Source organism: Acanthisitta chloris, unplaced genomic scaffold (genome assembly GCF_000695815.1).
Source record: "Acanthisitta chloris isolate BGI_N310 unplaced genomic scaffold, ASM69581v1 scaffold17160, whole genome shotgun sequence".
NCBI classification, from domain to species: domain Eukaryota; kingdom Metazoa; phylum Chordata; class Aves; order Passeriformes; family Acanthisittidae; genus Acanthisitta; species Acanthisitta chloris.
Window position 1 is genome coordinate 57,232 of NW_008652392.1, and position 19,971 is coordinate 77,202.

General features: G+C 36.6%; 1 protein-coding gene across 1 annotated transcript in view; it reads left to right on the top strand.

The window, feature by feature from the left end:
• The window catches only part of RXFP1 (relaxin/insulin-like family peptide receptor 1), a 31,609-nt gene extending 14,209 nt beyond the window's left edge, over nucleotides 1-17,400 (top strand). The window contains exons 4-17 of the mRNA XM_009077229.1: nucleotides 1,080-1,151; nucleotides 2,635-2,706; nucleotides 3,758-3,829; nucleotides 4,650-4,721; nucleotides 5,527-5,601; nucleotides 5,893-5,964; nucleotides 6,846-6,917; nucleotides 7,673-7,744; nucleotides 8,940-9,011; nucleotides 11,694-11,762; nucleotides 11,976-12,205; nucleotides 13,681-14,091; nucleotides 14,615-14,833; nucleotides 16,857-17,400. Of these exons, the coding sequence (XP_009075477.1) occupies nucleotides 1,080-1,151; nucleotides 2,635-2,706; nucleotides 3,758-3,829; nucleotides 4,650-4,721; nucleotides 5,527-5,601; nucleotides 5,893-5,964; nucleotides 6,846-6,917; nucleotides 7,673-7,744; nucleotides 8,940-9,011; nucleotides 11,694-11,762; nucleotides 11,976-12,205; nucleotides 13,681-14,091; nucleotides 14,615-14,833; nucleotides 16,857-17,158 (1,882 nt within the window). The 3' untranslated portion in view covers nucleotides 17,159-17,400. The remainder of the gene's footprint in view (nucleotides 1-1,079; nucleotides 1,152-2,634; nucleotides 2,707-3,757; nucleotides 3,830-4,649; nucleotides 4,722-5,526; nucleotides 5,602-5,892; nucleotides 5,965-6,845; nucleotides 6,918-7,672; nucleotides 7,745-8,939; nucleotides 9,012-11,693; nucleotides 11,763-11,975; nucleotides 12,206-13,680; nucleotides 14,092-14,614; nucleotides 14,834-16,856) is intronic.
• Nucleotides 17,401-19,971: the final 2,571 nt, after the last annotated feature.

The window sequence follows — 19,971 nt, forward strand, 5'->3', positions numbered from 1 at the left end:
TAAAGCTCTGCATGAAGTGATCAATTCATGTTTGTAAGAGTGACATGAGCTAGCAACAGTTTCAGGAAATCTTAAGAAATCTACAAATGAAATATTTCATTTTAAGACACAATGCTTAGAATAATTTTATTATTCTACTATGCTGACAATATTCCTACTCTGTATTCCTGTCAATAAAGTCAATAACCTTGAAATCAATGGAACTACCTGCTTGAGCAAATCATTTTAGTTCTCCTTTGATGTCTCTGAATATGCAATTATTTTATAGGATTTAATGTGGACTGAGTCATCATACAGATACATGCGTGTAAATCAAACTTTTTTAAGAGATCAGGGAATGGTTGACATTGCCCTTGGTTTGCACATCACTGTTTGAGAGGCAGTTTTATGTGTGATGAGCAGAGGGAGCACCATGTGTCCTTACCAGAGTAACTCCCCTGTAGAGCAGGGGTACAGATCTTTCTGTACTGCACCAGTCTGTGCTCACTTGTGACTGAGGTTCTCTTTGTTGGGTCCATGTTCAGATAGTACAATACTTCACAAGGAAGATTGATGTGGAACGTCAAATATAAATTTAAACTGGCTGTTGGCTCAGGGTCGACAGAGTTCAAAAATACTGGCCCAGTTCTAGCTTTAGAGGAAGCAGTGAGTTGGTTCAGCTGGCTTTCGGGCCACATTCTCTACTAATCCAATCATGCTCTGAAGGAATTTTGTTTTTGACAGGACACTTGAGTGTCCCCAGTGGAGATGGCAACACAGGGACACATGAACTGGGAAATAAGCTCTATATGCATTTGGGTTTGAAATACATCTGTAGTTTATACTCAAATCTCTTTAACTCTTGATTTAACTATTATTTTGTCAGTTGTTCTGGGGACGTGGAAGAATTATGTTTTTATTTAAGTATTTGTCTTACTGTTTAAATCGATACAAGTATTCAGACAAACAGAAGTAGCATGCTCAGATGGTTTCACGTTGCTTTTATTAGCAGTGTGAGAGCTGCTGTCATTGAATAACAAAAGTGGCAACACTGTGAGAAGCTGGGACAGTAGTTTTACTGTGTGCATTCATTCCTACAGGTCTCTTCAGAGGAATCTGCTAAAGAAACTCTCTGCTGATGTTTTCAAGAAATACCAAGATCTTAAAAATCTGTAAGGGAGTGCTTCAACTTAGTGCCTTAAATATTCATCCCCTCCTTCTCCCATATATATATGCACAGAGCTTAACATCTAAGTTACAAAATCCTAGTTTGTCTCACCCTTCAGTACATCATGTGTAGCCTGTTTGGCTCAAGTAGTTTATTTTTGCATCTGTCTTTTTGTAAAAGCATAATTTCTGCATGTTAAATGTTTTTATATGAACCATTTTATACCGGAAATATACTAAACTTTCATCATCTCTGGAGGAAGTTACATTTATAATGAACCGTAATATGCCAAAATAAATAAAAGTAACTTCATCCATATTTTCTCCTAAATAAAAGTTTGGAAAGTCAAAATTCCCATTATCATGGGAAGCTCTCACACACGGCACTTAGGTTTACTCCTAATTATGTCTGGTACCAATTTGATAATGCCCCAACTAGTCAGCATGATACTGTGTTATGTTTTCCGATTGTTAACATATATGTTGTTCAAAAATTATAGCCTATAACAAGTTTTCTTCATGTAGAGTTAGTGAAATTAAGAATTATATGCGAAGGTCTAGAGAAAGTCCCATGTCACCAGTTCAAAGTGCTCCTTTATGCGCTCTGTGCTGTACTGCAGCTCCATCTTGTGTTCTGAAACCTAAGTGCCATTATGACCTTAGAGTCTTGAAAAGTTAATTTTCACTAAAAAACCGCATCCATATCTATCTGCACAAAACATTTGTTTCTGATATTGACTTTGCACCTTTCTGACCAGTAACTGTACATTTTCCAAAAATTCTTGAGCAGTGTTTGACAGAAGTGCATTTCGTAAAAGCCAATGTCAGATTTCTTATTACTTTTTAACAGGAATGCATCTGGATGGTTTGTTAACTTTAATTTAATTAAAAGGAGTTATATTTAAATATTACTCAGGGAATAACACTATAATGTTTTAAAAATATTTGAAAAAGGGTTTAATGTTTGCAGTTAATAATATTCCATTATTTCATTGAAGTAGAAAAAGAAAAACAGAATTAAAAAGTCAGCATCCTTCAGTTTATGGAAGATTAGTAAGATTTGATTTACATTTTCATTATATTACCTTAAAAATGCATCATTTTGAGAATTATCTGATACTATGAATGCAAAATTCAAAAATTATTTTGATTTAATTTTTGCTGTGCAAAATTTGCCTGTAACAGAGTTCTGGATAAACATGAAGATCAGGTGAGAACTGCAAGGTTGGGACCTAAACAAGGAGGTCACACACAACAACTCTGTTTTTCATTTCAGGCAAAGCAATCATACCTTTGAACGAATTTTGTAATTCTGCTCTGTGTGTTTGTATTTCTTTGAAAACACTTTTGCAGCTATGGCTGTGAAATGGTTACTGTCAAATTTAAGGCAAAACAAGTTTGATAGTTTCTTTTAAAGTACCACACTTCTGCTTGCTTTGACTTTGCTTGTTTACAGAATTAATTGTTGTTGGGTTTGTATCTTTTTAGGTATCTTCAGAATAATAAAATCAGAGCTGTAAATAAACATGCTTTCAAAGGTTTATACAACTTGACAAAACTGTAAGTATTGATTTGGGAATACTGAAGCAGCAGGCAGAGCTTTGACAGTCACTATGATGTCTCTCTCTTATTTGACTCAGTGTTAGGAACTTGCAAAATGGCCCAAGTCTTTAACTCCGTGATTGGACAGAGAAAGCAAAGACAGAAAAAGAGCTGTCTGTGCAAGTTTATCTGACAGAATAATACTTTGAAAATACAGAGTGGCTCCATACTTCACTCCTATTCCTCAGATCCTCAGAATGGAAGGAGACAGTATGGTACTTACCCTGCAGAAAGACAAAGAGAATGAAAACAGAGTAAAACACAAGCAAGAGCTTGTGATGGATGAAAACTCTTTAACACTATATTTTGGTTTGCAGAACAAATTCAAAGTAAACAGTATAGGTAACAAAAGGAACAATTCCTTCTTTATTTTGCAGCAGCTTTTTGAAAGGTGCTTCTAACTTTTAAGGGAAATGCTCAGTGAAAGAGACAACACATAAATTGCATTGCTTGGTTCAGATTTTTTACTGCAATGTTTTTAAAAGGAAAGTTTTTAGAAGTTGTATCTCTTATTTTTTCCATCACACAAGTATGGTTGATTATCTGTTATTACAGCTGCTACTATCTCCCCAGACCATTTATAGTAGCCCTTCCCCTTCATTTTCAGCCTTTCTTTTTCCATTATTCTGTTATCTACATTTATGACTAACATCCTTAGCAAAGACTGAACAGGATCCTGGTAACCTTCATGGAACAAATCACTCCACAGAAGGAAACAGGGAAGGGCCTAAAATATGACATAGCAAAAATATTTAGCTGGCTGTACTTGCTTATAGATAAGACAAAGTGCTCAGCATGATTGCTCTAAAAGTGCTCACTAGAGATCTCGAGTCCTGCCTTGCTCTCAGACAATAGCATGAAAATCCCCACAATCAAAAATTAGACTTATGAAAAAAAGAAGGGATATTTTGATAAAATATCAAGGAAAAAATAATCTTAAAACTCACTTTCATTCATCTGCTGCTAACTAATCATTACATTCATTTATCTTTGGTTGGTCTTGTTTTAGATACCTGAGTAACAACAAGATAACCAATTTGGAGCCTAATGTCTTTGCAGATCTCCACAGACTTGAATGGCTGTATGTTGTCTTCTTATTTGTATATGTTTATTTACTCAATAAATAATTAATTAGAGACATGGAAATAATGGGATTGTTTTCATTTTTGTGCATAGCAGTATGCTATATTAGATAATTACTAAGGAACTGTTACACTGTGCAAGGTAAAAATGCAATTGACTTTGGTGAGAGCAGGAAATGCTTCTTGGGCCTTAATGGCTTCAATAACAGATGACTTACAACAATAGTAAATAATGTCTATTAGTAGTTGCTTGTGACAAATTAATACACTAAATAACTCAGATACTATAAAAGAGTAGAAAGTAGTTTTTTGGCAGGCCTTTTCCTGTGAATAGTGCTTGAAATGACCAGACAAAATGACTGTCATATCTGAAATACTGGCTATTACTGCTTTTCAGACAGATTTTTTACTAAGTAAAGTTGTTCAAAAGAAGCAAATAATAAGTCTAACTTTCTTCTGTATGTATGGAAGCATTGAATTGAAACAGGGCACTGCTATGTTGTGCTGCTTTGTTTTCACAGAGAATCCATTCAAAGTGTCTTGATCAAAGAATTTTAAAAACTCAAAGGAAACACTTTTTCTATGTTCAAAGTAATTATTTGCTCTAAGTTTTGGGGTTTTTTTTCCATTAAACTCTTCTGAAAGGATATTAATTCAATCAATACCTCAACCTGTTAAGGAATAGTGTGCTAATTTTTCTAAGCAGTTTGACTGGACATTTGAAGAAATACACCACAAAATGTGTTACTTTTTATTATCCATTCACTTTAAGACCAAAGTTAATTATCAATCTGATACATGCTTTGCTGTAATTTATAGGATAATTGAAAATAATAGGATAAATCGGATCTGTCCATCAACATTTTATGGACTCAAATCACTTATTCTTCTGTAAGTACGAAATAAGAATCAAAAGTGTTATTTAAAAGAACAGAACAGACAGAGCAGATGTATATATATATATGAAGGGTCCCATAGCCCCTGTCCCTGGCAGCAGCCCAGCCTCCCTCCCCAAGCCCCTGTCTAAAATCTGCCACTGCCCTCTCCAGCCCAAAAGATGAGAGACCCTCTTCCCCTGCATCCCAGAGGGAAACTTCCCTCCATATCCTGCTTCCTGCATCACCCATAGAAGGCACATGTTATGACTGAATAGTCAGTTTATTTGTATTGTCTTGCTATGTTTCATTGCAATAGCAGTAAAGTGAAGTGAACATCTTTACCTGGTAATCAACAAGTTAAGGATAAAATACTGCTCCACAGAAGGCCACAGGGAAAATATGTGGAAGTTTAAGAAAATAATGCTACTTTCATAGAAATATCAAGGTTGGAGGAGACCTCTAAGGTCATCAAGTCCAACCATCAACCTGCCACTCCATTGTAACCCCTAAACCCTAAACCATATCCTCCAACATCAGGTCCAGATGCCTCTTAAACACTTCCAGGCGTGGTGACTCCAACACCTCCTTGGGCAACCTATTCCAGTGCCTGACAACCATAACTGTGAAAAAAAATTTCCTAAAATCTCATTTCAAAACAAAATTTCAAACCAAATTTCCTAACATTTCAAAACTATTAAAAATGAATCAAGACTCGAATTATTTTTTTTCAAAAGTACAAACATACGAGACATGAATTTTTCTATAATGTAACTTCAGTCAAGTATAACCAGCTATACTGTTTCTCTTTTTTTTTCCAGAGAGATGATGAATAATTCTCTTGATCATTTGCCTGATAAACCTCTGTGCCAATATATGCCAAGACTAAACTGGCTGTAAGTCTACGTTATTTCACTACAATAATATTATTTTGTTGTCTTTGTATGGCACTTACACACTGCTTTATCTAATGGGGAGCTGGATCTTGGAAAGTGCCTACTGGGTCACTGCAGGGTTGATAATCTGAAGTCATCAATTAAGTGTGCAGAAATATAACATGTCTGGCTCCCACTCTCCTCTGTGCAGTCATGGAGTTCTGGTACTATTTTTCTTTAATTACCTTAAAATAACAGCCTGAATATATTTTCAGTGATTTATGTGGTTTGGGTTTCTCTTTTATATCCCAGAGACCTTGAAGGCAACCATATCCATCATGTGAGAAATGTCACTTTCATCTCCTGCAGCACTCTAACTGTACTGTAAGTAATAGGATATGCTAGCTAGATGGAGTGAGATATGCCTGTGCTGAACAGTCAAGTGATTCATTACAGCTAATATAAAGGTTTCCTGAGTATCATGGTTATTTATCTCTTGAGGATATTAAATTAAAGTGTTTGGTTTGAAGTGAGCACAAAAACAGAATGACCAGTGTTTACCTTTAGAGGAATGTTTAGCATTGAAATATGCAACTAAACTTCACTGAAGTGATTTTGGCTGATTTAGAAATTTTCATTATACCTTTTTACTTGGAGGACAAAAATTTCATAATAAAAAGCAGAAAGCATTCAAAATACATAGCTTGTTGCTTCATTTCAAAGACTTTGACTGGTTGGCTCATCAATCTTAGAATTGTTCCTGAAGCTCCTTCAGTGATGATGGATCTTCAGGAAATCCCTTCCACTTTTTGATAGATTAGTAGGCTCCATGGTATCTGTCACATCCAATTTTTAACTCTTGTGCAGTACCCATATTTTTGGCTTTCTCATTGTTCTGAAAATCCACGTTTTTAATTTAAGGAGCAATATTAGTGGCAGATGAAATATGGGTGAATTAAAAGTTACACAGCCTTGTGCTTGTGTTTAAAATGTGATTAGGTCATAAGCCTTCCAGCCCACTTAATCTTCCTTCTGCCCTCAGTCAATTTACACCAGCCTCCTATGGGTGTGTGTATATACATACAGAAGTACATGCATATATGGACAACAGAAGTTATTTACCAAATGATAAAATGGCAAGCTTCTAGACCCACTTACTTTGGCAACAGGATTGGGAAAGTATTTGAAGATGCAGAGGCGAGAAAACTTTTCCAAACCAAAGAGATATCAAGAAGCAGCAACATAAGTTTGTTTTATTCTTTCAGGGTGATGAGAGGAAATAAAATCAGCTCTCTGAATGAAAACAGCTTTTCTTCTCTCGAGATGTTAGATGAATTGTGAGTAGATTTCTACTCTTTCTTGCACAAGTCACAGTTTTATAATTTATATTGCAAATATCATTCATCATAAATTCTATGTCACGTAACACACTCTGGAGATGGAATTCTTCCTTAGGGGTTTTTTGATATATATTGAGCAGGGAAGAAAAAGTCAATAAAATACATAGTCTATCAATCATACTGGGGCTTTTGCTCACAAGATTGTTAGGTTCCCTGAAGAGAATAATACTAATCAAGCTTGCATCACCACAGTCCAGGTGTATGAGTGCCTTCAATGTCTTTTTAGACCAGTTTGCCAGGTTCAGGTCAGACTAACACCTTTACCGCTCCCTGCATGGTTATTAGGATTTATGATAAGTAAAAATAAGGTAGAAGGTAGAGATATAAAAAATAAGGTAAAGGTGTGCTGTTTATCCCATGCTAAAGAATTTCCCATCATGAAACAATGTTTAATTTCCAAGCTTCTACAAATCAAGTTAAGGGTATTTTCCTTTATTTTTGATGGGAATAAAATAAGAAATTGAATATCTAAAGGTATATCTGAACTAAATAGGCAAAGAGAGATTTGATGGATCTAGCTCCCCACCTTGTTTTAACAGCATTCTTTTGTAGTCCAAGTTTCTGATAACCTATAGAATAAATAATATCTTATTTGGAAAATAAAATCAAATTCTGTATCTTGAAACTGCAAAATTGTTCAGTAAAATTACTGAGCCTAGTAAGAACTTACTGTATCCTACCTGTTTCTGCAGAGATTTGGCTAGCAACAAGATTGAATCGCTTCCTCCGTATATATTTAAGGATCTAAAGGAGCTTTCACAACTGTAAGGATTTTTGGTTGCTATTATTATATATGTGTATCTTTCTCGTTTGATATGATGCTTTCAGTCATGTGCTAGGAAAGTAAAGAGCACATTTGTTTGAATACGTCACTTAAGCTCTGCCTAAAAAATGCTTATCCCAAAAATAATTCTATATAACATTTTGTCCAGAATAATTTTGTAAAAGATGTGCATTTTCATGTCCCAAAAGACAGCAAGTTGAAATTCTACCTTTTTCTAGATCCTGAGTATATACAAAATGAACTACACTAGCTGTATCATGAGAAATTAATAATTTGATGGGAATGTTTAATGTGATATCAGAATTTGACTCTAAAATTATAGCAAAAACACATAAGAGCATCATGCATATTCCTTGTTTGCAATTGCTTTGTTCCCATGAAAAAGCATAAGATATTAGAAAACCAGAAAGACAGTTTCTCTTTTACCCATGACATGTATATTGAAAAATTCTCAAACACTGCTGCTGCAAAGTCCCAATCTTTCTTGCATGATCTGCAAGAGGCACTAGTCACAAAACTGAAGACCTCTGGAGGAGAGGAGGTAGTACTCAAAAATAAGTATAGCTTAATTTTGTGACTTTTAGCATTCTTCAGATACATCACAATACACTGGGGCACCCAAATGTGTACAGCTGCATTTATTGAGTTTGCACATTTTAATTACTATATTAAAATGAAAACATAAAGAAAAGTTATAAGGAGAAATAAAAGGGGATGTACCTAGAAACATTCTTGCACAGAGTGACAGTATATAATGCAAACATCTATTGCAGCATTCTACTTCCTCTGTCCCTTGAACTCATGTGCGAAATCAATTGTAATTTATTTCCAAATGCATGCAGTCCAGCCAGGTTTTTCACTTGAAAGACAAGTCTGGAAAGTTTAATAACTAGATATTTCCATAATCAAAACCTTTAAGCATCAGGCTGGGGAGGCAGTTGGGTCTGTGTGTGCATGTACATGGCAATAATATGCCTCTGAAGCATCTGACCACTCTTATCAATGGCTTAGCAAGCTGAATAATGCTAAAGGATTGTTACCATTTTCAGTGGTAACTGCCAAGTGTACAAGTCCTTCCTACAGGACAAGAGGTGAAAATGGGTTATGTAGTTTGATTTTATTTTTAGAACAAGCTGTAAGGAAGATGGACAAAGTTACTTATGTTGTATTTACAGGAACCTTTCTTACAACCCCATCAAGAAAATACAAATAGACCAGTTTGATTTTCTAATTAAACTCAAATCCCTGTAAGTATCAATTTTCTATATTTTAGCTACATTTTCTTTGTGATTATGCACATCTCCCTCAGAAGGACATGATCCAGAATACATTTTGTAAGAAATTGCCCTTGAAATCGTTTATAGTTATGTTGATGATCCTCAACAATTTGAGCCTGGAAAATAATTACTAGCAATACTCAAGTTTCCCTTCCTGAAATACCAGTTTCATAACAGAAATTTTTCCTGCAAAAAGAAATCATGACTTCAGCTAAGAGAACAACACCTTTTTTTTTTTTTTACAGAACAAGAGTAATGCAACCCTTATTTGGCTTTGTACAATTTGTTCACAGGTCTTAAGGCAAGGTGTAGTCAGGGCTATTAACACCATGGGCAGGTACAGTTAGGAGGAAATATAAAAGAACTTGGTATACATACAAATTTGGGGACATATTTCCATTCTTACAGAATCTACTGCTAACACCATGAAAAGAACAATGGTCAAGTATGATTCAGCTTCAATGTCAGAGGAAGGTGCAACTTACACAAATCTTTCTAAAGAATTTAGAGGGAGTTTGTGCAGGTGCACTAACACAGCAACTTGAATTCTGCCAGCAGAGCTCTTCTTAAAACTGTGAGACAGTGCAGCAACAACCTTACAAATCTGAACTTACCCTGCAGTAGATTTAAGTACAGCTTCACAAGCTACTTCACGTCTGCAATAACCAGCTTGGAGTAGAGCACAGCATTGGTTCTTATCAGACATCATTTCAAAATCATAGAACAGTTTGGGTTGGAAGGGATCTTTAAAGGTCATCTAGTCCAACCTCCCTGCAATGAGCAGGGACATCTTCAACTAAATCAGGTTGTGCAAAGCCCTGTCCAACCTGACCTTGAATGTTTCCAAAGATGGAACACCTACCACCTCTCTGTATCACTCATTCCAGTGTTTCACCACTAAATCATGCAAAGCCCTGTCCAACCTGACCTTGAATGTTTCCAAAGATGGAACACCTACCACCTCTCTGTATCACTCATTCCAGTGTTTCACCACCCTCATCATAAAAATTGTCTTCCTAATATCTAGTCTAAATCTACTGTATTTGGTTTAAAACCATTACTCCTTGTCCTGTCTCATCAGGCCCTACTAAAAATGGTTGTGGAGTGCAAAGCCCTGTCCAACCTGACCTTGAATGTTTCCAAAGATGGAACACCTACCACCTCTCTGTATCACTCATTCCAGTGTTTCACCACCCTCATCATAAAAATTGTCTTCCTAATATCTAGTCTAAATCTACTGTATTTGGTTTAAAACCATTACTCCTTGTCCTGTCTCATCAGGCCCTACTAAAAATGGTTGTGGAGATCAAAAACCCAGATTTTTCCTTGAATAAGAGTGTAATAGCAGTTTACTATTTGAGCCCTGAGCTGTAGCTAGCAGTGTAAATGCCTTTGTGGATCAGATCAGGTTCCTCATAGTGATTCAGAATCCAGTGGCCAAACTCAGCCAAATTTGGTAAAAGACCAATGACCTGAAAATACTAAATTTGTACAAGTTTCATGAAAATAAGCAGCTGAGCACAGAAAAGAATAATCAATTACCTCCCTAACAGTGAAACTACAGCATGATTTTATCCATTTATCTATTATTTAACACCAAAGAACTCATGCAGTTCAGTGACCACAATCTTCCATGTTTATTAGTTACAAACACTGTTAAATCTTGAGATAGATCTATAGGAAACTATTTTAGCAGTTTGTAGAACACCAGTTCCCTCTTTGCCTGTTTGAAATAATAAAAACACCTGGGGAAAGCACATCCTAAGATTCAATGCAGACATATAAAATTAACATATCAGGAGCTTTTTCTTGTCTCCTTGCAAAACTGCTCATCAGCTTACATCAACTAATCACTGAAACTTGTGCTTTTCTCCATTTTTGCCTAAACATGCTCAGAACTTGCATGAATATTGCAACCAAAGCATTGAATAATGAATTTAAATAAGGCTCTCCACAAGGAGAACCAAAGACTTCTGACCAATTGCACATCTAACCAGTGTATGGGGCATACTGGAAGAACACAGGATCTGAGGTTCTAAAAGAACACCTTACACTGTTAAACTTTACTCATCTAGCACTGCAGGGGAAACAATAGTGCTGGTTTCAATATATATAAAAAATAAAGAAAGAAATATAAGAAATCCCATCTATGTGTCACAAGACAGCCAGCATTTTCCCTTACATGCCTTGTTCTGTCCCAGTTCCCTTCTGCTCTTGAAATAACAAAGACTGAGTTCCTGCAGTGGTTTGTTTGTCTAGTAAAGCACTCCCTGGGAAAAAAAGAAGAGATGTGTAAAATATTACTATTGGAATGATTTCTTATTTTCTCAGAGATGATGAAAGAACATCAGTAGAACAGTACTTTGGAAGGGCAACAAAATAATCAGAGATTGCACTGCTGAGAGCGCTAAAAGAACTTTCCCTATGATTCTGGAAGAACAGCAAGTTTATTAGAATTAACTGCAATTTATTATATTCCACTTTAGCTTTTACACAGACTTTCTGGTCAAGTTTCAAAGGGATGACAGATTAGATGTAACTAAAGTTCATCTCTAGTTTCCTATAATCATAAAATTGCAATTTAATGACATTAAGTTTATTTTACTACCGAGTTTCTATGGTCTTTTACTGAAAATATGTTGTTTACAGCAGCTTGGAGGGCATTGAAATTGCAAACATCCAGGGAAGAATGTTTAGACCCCTGAGAAACCTTTCCCATATGTAAGTAGATTATTTTAGTTTGCTTTCTTTGGTCTGAATTTTACAATTACAGAATACTGAATAATTAAAAACAAAGATGTATGAAAAGAAGCATGTGAGGAGTTTTTGGTTAATTTTTCTTCTTTCAGAATATGTTTTCTGAGTAGTTACTAGAGAGTTTTGATATTCTGAGAACTAAACTAGAACCATCTCTTATCTGTTTCTCGCAACCAGATATTTTAAGAAATTCCAGTACTGTGGCTATGCCCCTCATGTGCGCAGCTGTAAGCCCAATACTGATGGGATTTCCTCCCTCGAGAATCTTTTAGCTAGCATCATACAGAGAGTGTTTGTCTGGGTTGTATCTGCCATCACCTGCTTTGGAAATATTTTTGTTATCTGCATGAGACCTTACATCAGATCGGAGAACAAGCTGCATGCCATCTCAATAATGTCTCTCTGCTGTGAGTACTGCATGCACAAAAGAATATCATTTTAGTCTGCTCATAGCATGTATGAGACTTGTTATTATAATATAGTGATGTGTTTCCAACACTGGATTAACTGGACTTTAATGCTGTTGCGACTGACAATACAAAATGCTGCACCTTATACACCAGGAGGTTAAATGCTGCCTTTAGCAGTTAATATAGCCCAAAAGTTTCATGTTTTATTTTCATGCTGTGGGTATTCTGTCAAAATCCCACTTTCCTGGGAATAAGAAGAAATAAAATTCCAGTGTTTTCAAAGTCCCGCAAACCTATGTTTTACTATGCATTTTTGAGTAAGTAGCAATTTGTGTGTGTAAAGGTTGTGTTCAAGATATTCTACTTTTTGCAGGAGCAAAATGTAAGCTGTGCAAATATAGAAAAACAATCCCTCCTAGCTGCCCAGTATTAAGAATTGGGGTTTTCTATTTTAGTCCTAAAAGCAAGACAAGTTTATGGATGAACTATTTGGCAGTACAGTTCTTACAAACTTGAGTACCCTGTCTCAGTTCAGGAGAGTCCATAATGCAATTAGTTATATTTTGAAAGTTAGTTGTCAACAGTGTATAAAATGATTGCAACATTTCAAACACAGCATGTTGGTGAGTTTGAAACTTTGTTGTTTCCATAGGAACAATCTGAATACTATGTAAAACATTTAGGCAAAATACCTCAGTAGTCTTCAGTTCTGTGTTGACAGCTCATCTTCCCTTAGGCTGGATATTAGAAAATGGTTCTTCACCCAGAGTGTGGTCAGGCACTGGAACAGGCTCCCCAGGGAAGCTGTCACAGCACCAAGCCTGACAGAGTTCAAGAGGATTTGGACAAGCCTCTCAGGCACATAGTGTGATTATTGGGGATGTCCTGTGCAGGTGCAGGAGCTGGACTAGACGATCGTCAAGGACCCTTCCAATTCTGATTATTCTGTGATTCTGTACTGGTCCTAAAAGACTATGCACATGAGTTTTGAACTAGCAGAAGGTGGACTGAACTAAACTTCGAATCCAGCAGAGATGCCCTACTCAAAGAAAATTATCTTAAGCCAAGTGTTAATACCCAAAGAAATAAGATCTCATAAAAAAGGATTGTAAAAATATTTCTAAAAATGAAAACATACCTTTTCTACTTGCAAACCAACTTTACCCAAGCATTAAAAAACCGAATTGGAAACAAGTATAAAACATAGACTGTCAGTCCAAATGGAAGTTTAAAAAAAGAAAGGAAAAAGAAATACAATTAATTATACTGCCTTAATTGTAATTCATAATAGCATTTCAACTGCAATATTGATTTTTTTATCTATGCATTAGCTGACTTGTAAATATGTACTCATATATATGTATGTGTGTTTGTGTGTGTGTGTGTGTGTATGTCTGTTTTCCAATATACATATACAGAGAGAATGGGAAATTCAGATGTGTAAATAATGATGTTAAGCACTGTGCCCACAGGTGCTGACTGTCTGATGGGAATATATTTGTTTGTGATTGGAGCTTTTGATCTTAAATATCGTGGAGAATACAACAAGCACGCTCAGTTGTGGATGGACAGTATTCACTGTCAGTTGGTTGGATCACTGGCCATTCTGTCTACAGAGGTGTCAGTCTTACTGTTGACTTACCTGACTTTGGAAAAATACATCTGCATAGTTTATCCTTTTAGGTGTTTGAAGCCCAGAAAATGCAGGACAATTTCCATTTTAGTTCTTATCTGGATAATTGGGTTTGCTGTTGCTTTTATCCCACTGAGCAATAAGGAATTTTTCAGGAACTACTATGGCACAAATGGCGTCTGTTTTCCTCTTCACTCAGAACAATCAGAAAGTTCAGGAAGTCAGATTTATTCTGTTGTCATTTTCTTAGGTAAGTTGCAGTTCTTCTTATGATCATGATTATGATTAAATATGAAAATTAACTTGTTTTTCAAACAAATAAGATAGCTGGGATGTTCACACCTCTCTCTGATTTAGATGCTCCAGCAAGCACTTAAAGATTGTTTCCTGTATGAGTATTTTACCATATTAGATAGATACTTGCATGTCTTAAAATGCATGAACGGTTGAATAAGGAGAAAGAAATTATTGACCATTAAGTTCCTGAATTAATAGCCTCTGCTAGGGAAGCAGAGCAATAGTAAGGCCAGAGGAGAACTATGTAGTCTGGATCAGATGGCAGACACTTGCCAGATATCAATGAGTGAAATAAATACCTGAGTGGAGGCAAAACTTCAGTGTTCAGGTGAGGACAGACTCAGATTTTCTGGCCACTTAATTCTATGGGACTAGCTGTTTAGATTTAATATTTTTCTTTACTCCCCAGACTGTAAATAGGTGATGTAGAATTGCCATTGTACTGTTTAATTATAGTTATTTTGATTTTTAAACAGGTGTAAACTTGGCAGCTTTTATCATCATTGTGTTTTCCTATGGGAGTATGTTCTACAGTGTTCACCAAACAGCTATTATGGCTACTGAAATTCGGAACCATATTAAAAAGGAGATGATCCTTGCAAAACGTTTTTTCTTCATTGTATTTACTGATGCACTGTGTTGGATACCTATTTTTATTTTGAAACTCCTTTCTTTACTCCAAGTAGAAATACCAGGTATGTCCACTCTTTTGTGAGGCTGTTTCAACTGTGTCTGCATGAACTGTTGTTTCTACTTCAGATGAAAAAGAATATATGAAACTATATTACTATAATGAGCTTTATGTTCTGTGTTTATATGTATGTACACAATATAATGAACTATATGGTTTTACTATTTTATTGAATTATATTACTATAATCATCACAGATTAACCACCTTTGAGTTGGATAAAAAACTCAAAAAATGAAATTGTTCAAATCTGTCTCCACAGAATAAAATGTACAAATGTGTTTGAAAACCAAGGCTGAGCTGCATTGGCTTTTCTCATTTGATGACTTCGCTGGTTCTGTTGCCTCAACATGGCTCAGGACAATGGAGTGTTTCCTATCTTAACAATGTAACTGTTTGTCCAAAATAACTTTATCTTACAAACTGGTACTTAGAGTTCAAAATATTAAGCTCTTCTTACATTCTTTATGCTATGAAGATATTCCCATGTAGAAACAGCATAACCTAAAATATTAAAAATTGCACCTAATTTTTCTCTTCTCTTTGCAATACCAGTACAGGCCATAAAAACAGCCTCTTTGTGTGGGGCTTGTAAACCCTGTTAGAAAGAACATGTGACTATGAACAGAACAATCAGCAATAGTGGATTCAGACTCAACGTACAGGTTTATGTCACAATACTACATGGGCAAGAAAACATTTTAGCTCAGATGATTTTGCCTTGTGTGCTGACCAGGAGGGTTGGGAATCACCTTTTCAAAATCTTGACTCACATTTCAAATGTCTGGAAGTTATGCTGATTATGTCAAATATTCAGATATTTTAAATCTTCTAAAATGCTTCTTTGTAAAGTTATCAAACCACCTAAGATAGTTGAAAGAAAATATTGTGAAAAGTAGAAGCAGATGTACCCTGAATCAAGAAACCTTGTGGAAATCTTGGTGAGTTGCAGGGCAATCTTGGGTTCAGCAAATAATCATTCTGCATCAAATAAACCAGATTAAACAGTAATTACTTGTTTATTAAAATTAAAGCCATCACAGCTAACTGTCCGAGTGTATAGAGGTTTTAAACCCCATTTGATAGCATTCATTTGTCTTTGGGGATATACTATGACAGCTTTTGGACTAAGCATCTGCCTGTTTTCAGACCTGTAGTGATGGGCATCAACAGGAATGTACTGGTATTGCAACCAAGCTGTAAAACTGGAGAGGGGGATGGAAGGATATCACGGAGGGATAGTGAATTAAGTTTTCTGTACATCTTGGAACAGTTCTTCAACAGTTTTATAAACCAAACAGTGCAACAGAGGGCACCCACTAACATCTTTCAGCACTTTAATCCTGTCCCTTCTCTACCTGCCTCTCAGGAAACTCATCTCTCAAACAGCAAAGGTGAGAAGGGGACATTGTAAAAATGGCCACAGACTTTGACATAGGCAGATGGTGTGAACTCAAAAACTTATTAATAGGACAAGAAGGAAATAAGGAAGATGTATATAATGCTCTTTGCAGGGGAAGGAATGGAGAATTCTTGGTGCAGAAGAGAAAACCAGTCTCTGAGGGGATACAGAGACTGGAGGATATTGCTTTGCAGGACAGGACATGAGGAACACCATTAGGGCTGCATGTCACTAGTTATGGGAAGAGGATTGGGGAACAGAGATCACAGGAAGGATAGGGAGCCAAGCGGAACGTTTGAGGGCAAGAAAATGTGACTCACCCAGAACAAGAAGTCTGTCAGGGCAAATAGGGAGCTATGGCACAAAAAAGTAAGGGATAAACGGAACTACTGGGAGAATACACAATGCAGATTTTGCAGGCAGTCCTGGAAACGGAGGGAGGTAAGCAGGCAGTGCAAGTGTAAGCGAGAAGAAAAGTACCTGTTGTGACACAAGCTCAGCCCAGGAGCACATGACCACCCCTCCCACCAGGAAGCTGTGCTGCATAGGCATCAAGGGCTTATGTTTATTATGGGTACAAACACTGGAATGCATATTACAGCTGTCTTTCTTTTTACCTCCCTAAGGTACCATAACTTCTTGGGTGGTGATTTTTATCCTGCCAATAAACAGTGCTTTGAATCCTCTTCTCTACACTTTGACTACACGACCTTTCAAAGAAATGATTCATCAGTTTTGGCACAATTACAGACAAAGAAGATCTAAAAGAGGTAAAGGCAGCCAGAAAACATACGGTCCATCATTCATTTGGGTAGAGATGTGGCCAATGCATGATCTCGCACCAAGCGTTACAAAGCCTGTGCTTTGTACAGACTCTTCTGATGCTTCGGTGACTACACAGTCAACAAGACTAAATTCCTACTCATAAATACATTTTGAATCCTCATGGTGACATCGGCACTGTTAGCATCACATCTGTGGGCTTAGTGCTTTACAGCAATGAGGAAAAGTGAGGGAGGTATGACACCTGGGCTCACATGAACCACGGCAGGAAGAAGAGGGATCAGTCTGTCTGTTTGCAGGTAGAACTAACACAACAATAATTTGACCATTATCACAGAGGTACCTGACATTGTGACAATTCATCCTAGATCAGAATGAGAAGTCAGTTGTTTGAGTTTCTATCTGCCAGGAGTGTCGAAAAACAATGGAACTGCCATGTAAAACATCTCACCCTGAAAGCAGATTGTTTCATAACCATATATTTCGGGGAAGGAGGGGGGAAAGTTGTGATCTAGTTTTTTTTATTCCTCATTGCAACAACTGAATTATTTTTTAAGAGTTAATTGGTTTCCTCATTAAGAAATGTATTTTCTCCTCAAAATTTCTGACTGGCTCTATTTAGATTGCATTGGCTTTTACAAAGCATTAGGGAGAAATAGCCCTAAGAAAAATGTTTGGATTTCATGATTAGGCCAGTTTATTACATTTGTCAAAGCCAAACAACTGAAAAGTGTATTCCTTTTTTAAATTTACCAACTTTTTCACTCATGTGAAATTGTAATGGTAGTTCTAATTCAGGCAGAACCAGAACTGTAGAGAAGGAAAAAATTAAAAAGAAAAGTTTTTTTCTCAAGTGAGTGTCCCCTAGTTATACCTGGTGGAAGTTTCCCCCTTCAGAAGACTATCTTTTCCTGGAAAGACTGGACTGAGAATCCCAGAACCTTTATGCTGCTCTTTTCCTCACTTTTCTTAATGGGCTACCATAAGTAGGTCACCACAGCTTGCAGACTTCAACAAATTTCAGTCTTAAGATGTCTCTCTGTACACTGGACATGGCCAAATAGAAAATGATCAGCCTTAATAGGTGTCATGACACTTGAATCACCTTGTGCATCTGACTGGTGCATTACAGTTAAAATAGTTAAAAGACCACAGCCATTCAGCACTTTTTGGAGCATTATTTTACTTTTCAGAATTACAAGGGTAAGAGAAAAAAACCCATTGTGCCACCTGAAACAATCTTCTAGAGGCTGTTCCTTCACACTTATTTGCTGAAGACAATCTTTTCCATTCTGAATTGTGACAACTTCCCTTCTTCTTTCACTACCTTAGTCTGATGGCCTAGACGCTCTCAAAGGTAAAAGAGATGATTTTTTTGCATTGATGGTTTGAAACTATTTAAGTTTAAAAATACTTCCAATGTTTGCACTTAACTTCTTAACAGCATAAGAAGTAGAATTTTGAAAAAGTGTGACTCACACTTCAATTGTTTACAGAATTTTAGATTATCTTGAAATTGGAGATTGTTAAGCATCTTGTTTCCACTACTGTATGTTCTGTTGAAATAAAATATTACATGCTGAATAAAATGACTTCTTTTCCAAGCTGTTTATCAACACGTTGGGTTGTGGGGTTAAGAATAGCTAAGTGAAATCCTGACACATGGATTGCCTTAACTGGGGCAATTAGAATTCAACTCAATAGAATCTGCCCTCAAGTTCCTCTCAAGGACTGTAACTGCCTTTGATGAGATATGCAAGGATCCCTGTCCTTACCATTACTTCTGGTTTTCACTTAACTTGATTATGGCTAGATTCAATGTCACCTTTGTTTCTATCAGTAACACAAGAATAGCCTGTGGTTCAGAATTTTTGCAACATCTTTATTGTTTTGATAAGTAAACTACAGTTTGTCTTTCTAGAAGTCCTACCAGTAAAAATAAGGCAGACTAATAATTCATGGATGATCCATGTCCTCCTGCAGCCTGCCAGTGCATTTCAGCATTGCTTTTTTCACAGTGCTCTGGTAAAGGTACAGGAGTTGAAGTAAGGCTATTTATTACAGACTAGCAATCTTTCAAACCCAAAGGTTCTGTTAACAGTAAGCTCTAGACTAAAAAACCAGTAACTTCTCAAGGCAAAGATAAAAAATAGCACCCAATACTGAAAAAGCTCTGATGTGCTTCCTGAGAGATGGGAGAATATGTCACAGATTCTTTTTTAGCTGATGGAAGCTTTTACTTACAGATCAAAATAATCCATCCTATCAGCAAACAATGCTGTTAAAATTCTACCATGCAGAGATATATGGTCCATCATAAGGCACTTTATTACAACAGAAGAGCATAAATTTGTTTGCAGTAATAAAATATCTTGAAAAAAACATGCAGCTATATAAAAATACATTGCAATACTGCTGAAAATAGTGAGGTTTGGGATATAGGACTTATCTAAAAGCTAGTAAGAAAGACACAACTTGACAGATTAACCCATCCTCAACTTCAAGAAAAAGTGTGCACAGAGGAAAAACTTAAGTTAGTTCAAGTTTCTCTGGAGGTGGCAGTGTTTCTGCCGGTGCCAGCTCTTAAAAATACCTCCCCCCAGGACAGGAGTAATGAGTTCTGAATGTGCCACACAGACCAACTTTGCATCCACCACGTTAGCACCAAAAAAAAGAAAAATAAAAAGGAATATTGTGTGGATGAGATCACTTGAGCTACAACGAAGAGCCTAAAAGTCAAAACGGATTCCTTAAACAGAGTTCTTTACTCAGTGGCTTACACACAACAGCCACACGAGTCATCAGGTCTCTCTGAAGGCACTCCGGGCTCACGGGGAGCTGCCGAGGGAAAGCAGAACTGCACGGGAGCTCCCCAGAGCAGGCGATGCAGAAGAAGCGTCGCGGCAGCGCGGCCCGAGCCGGGGCAGGGCTTCAGCCGCTGGGCTTCAGCGACTCGTA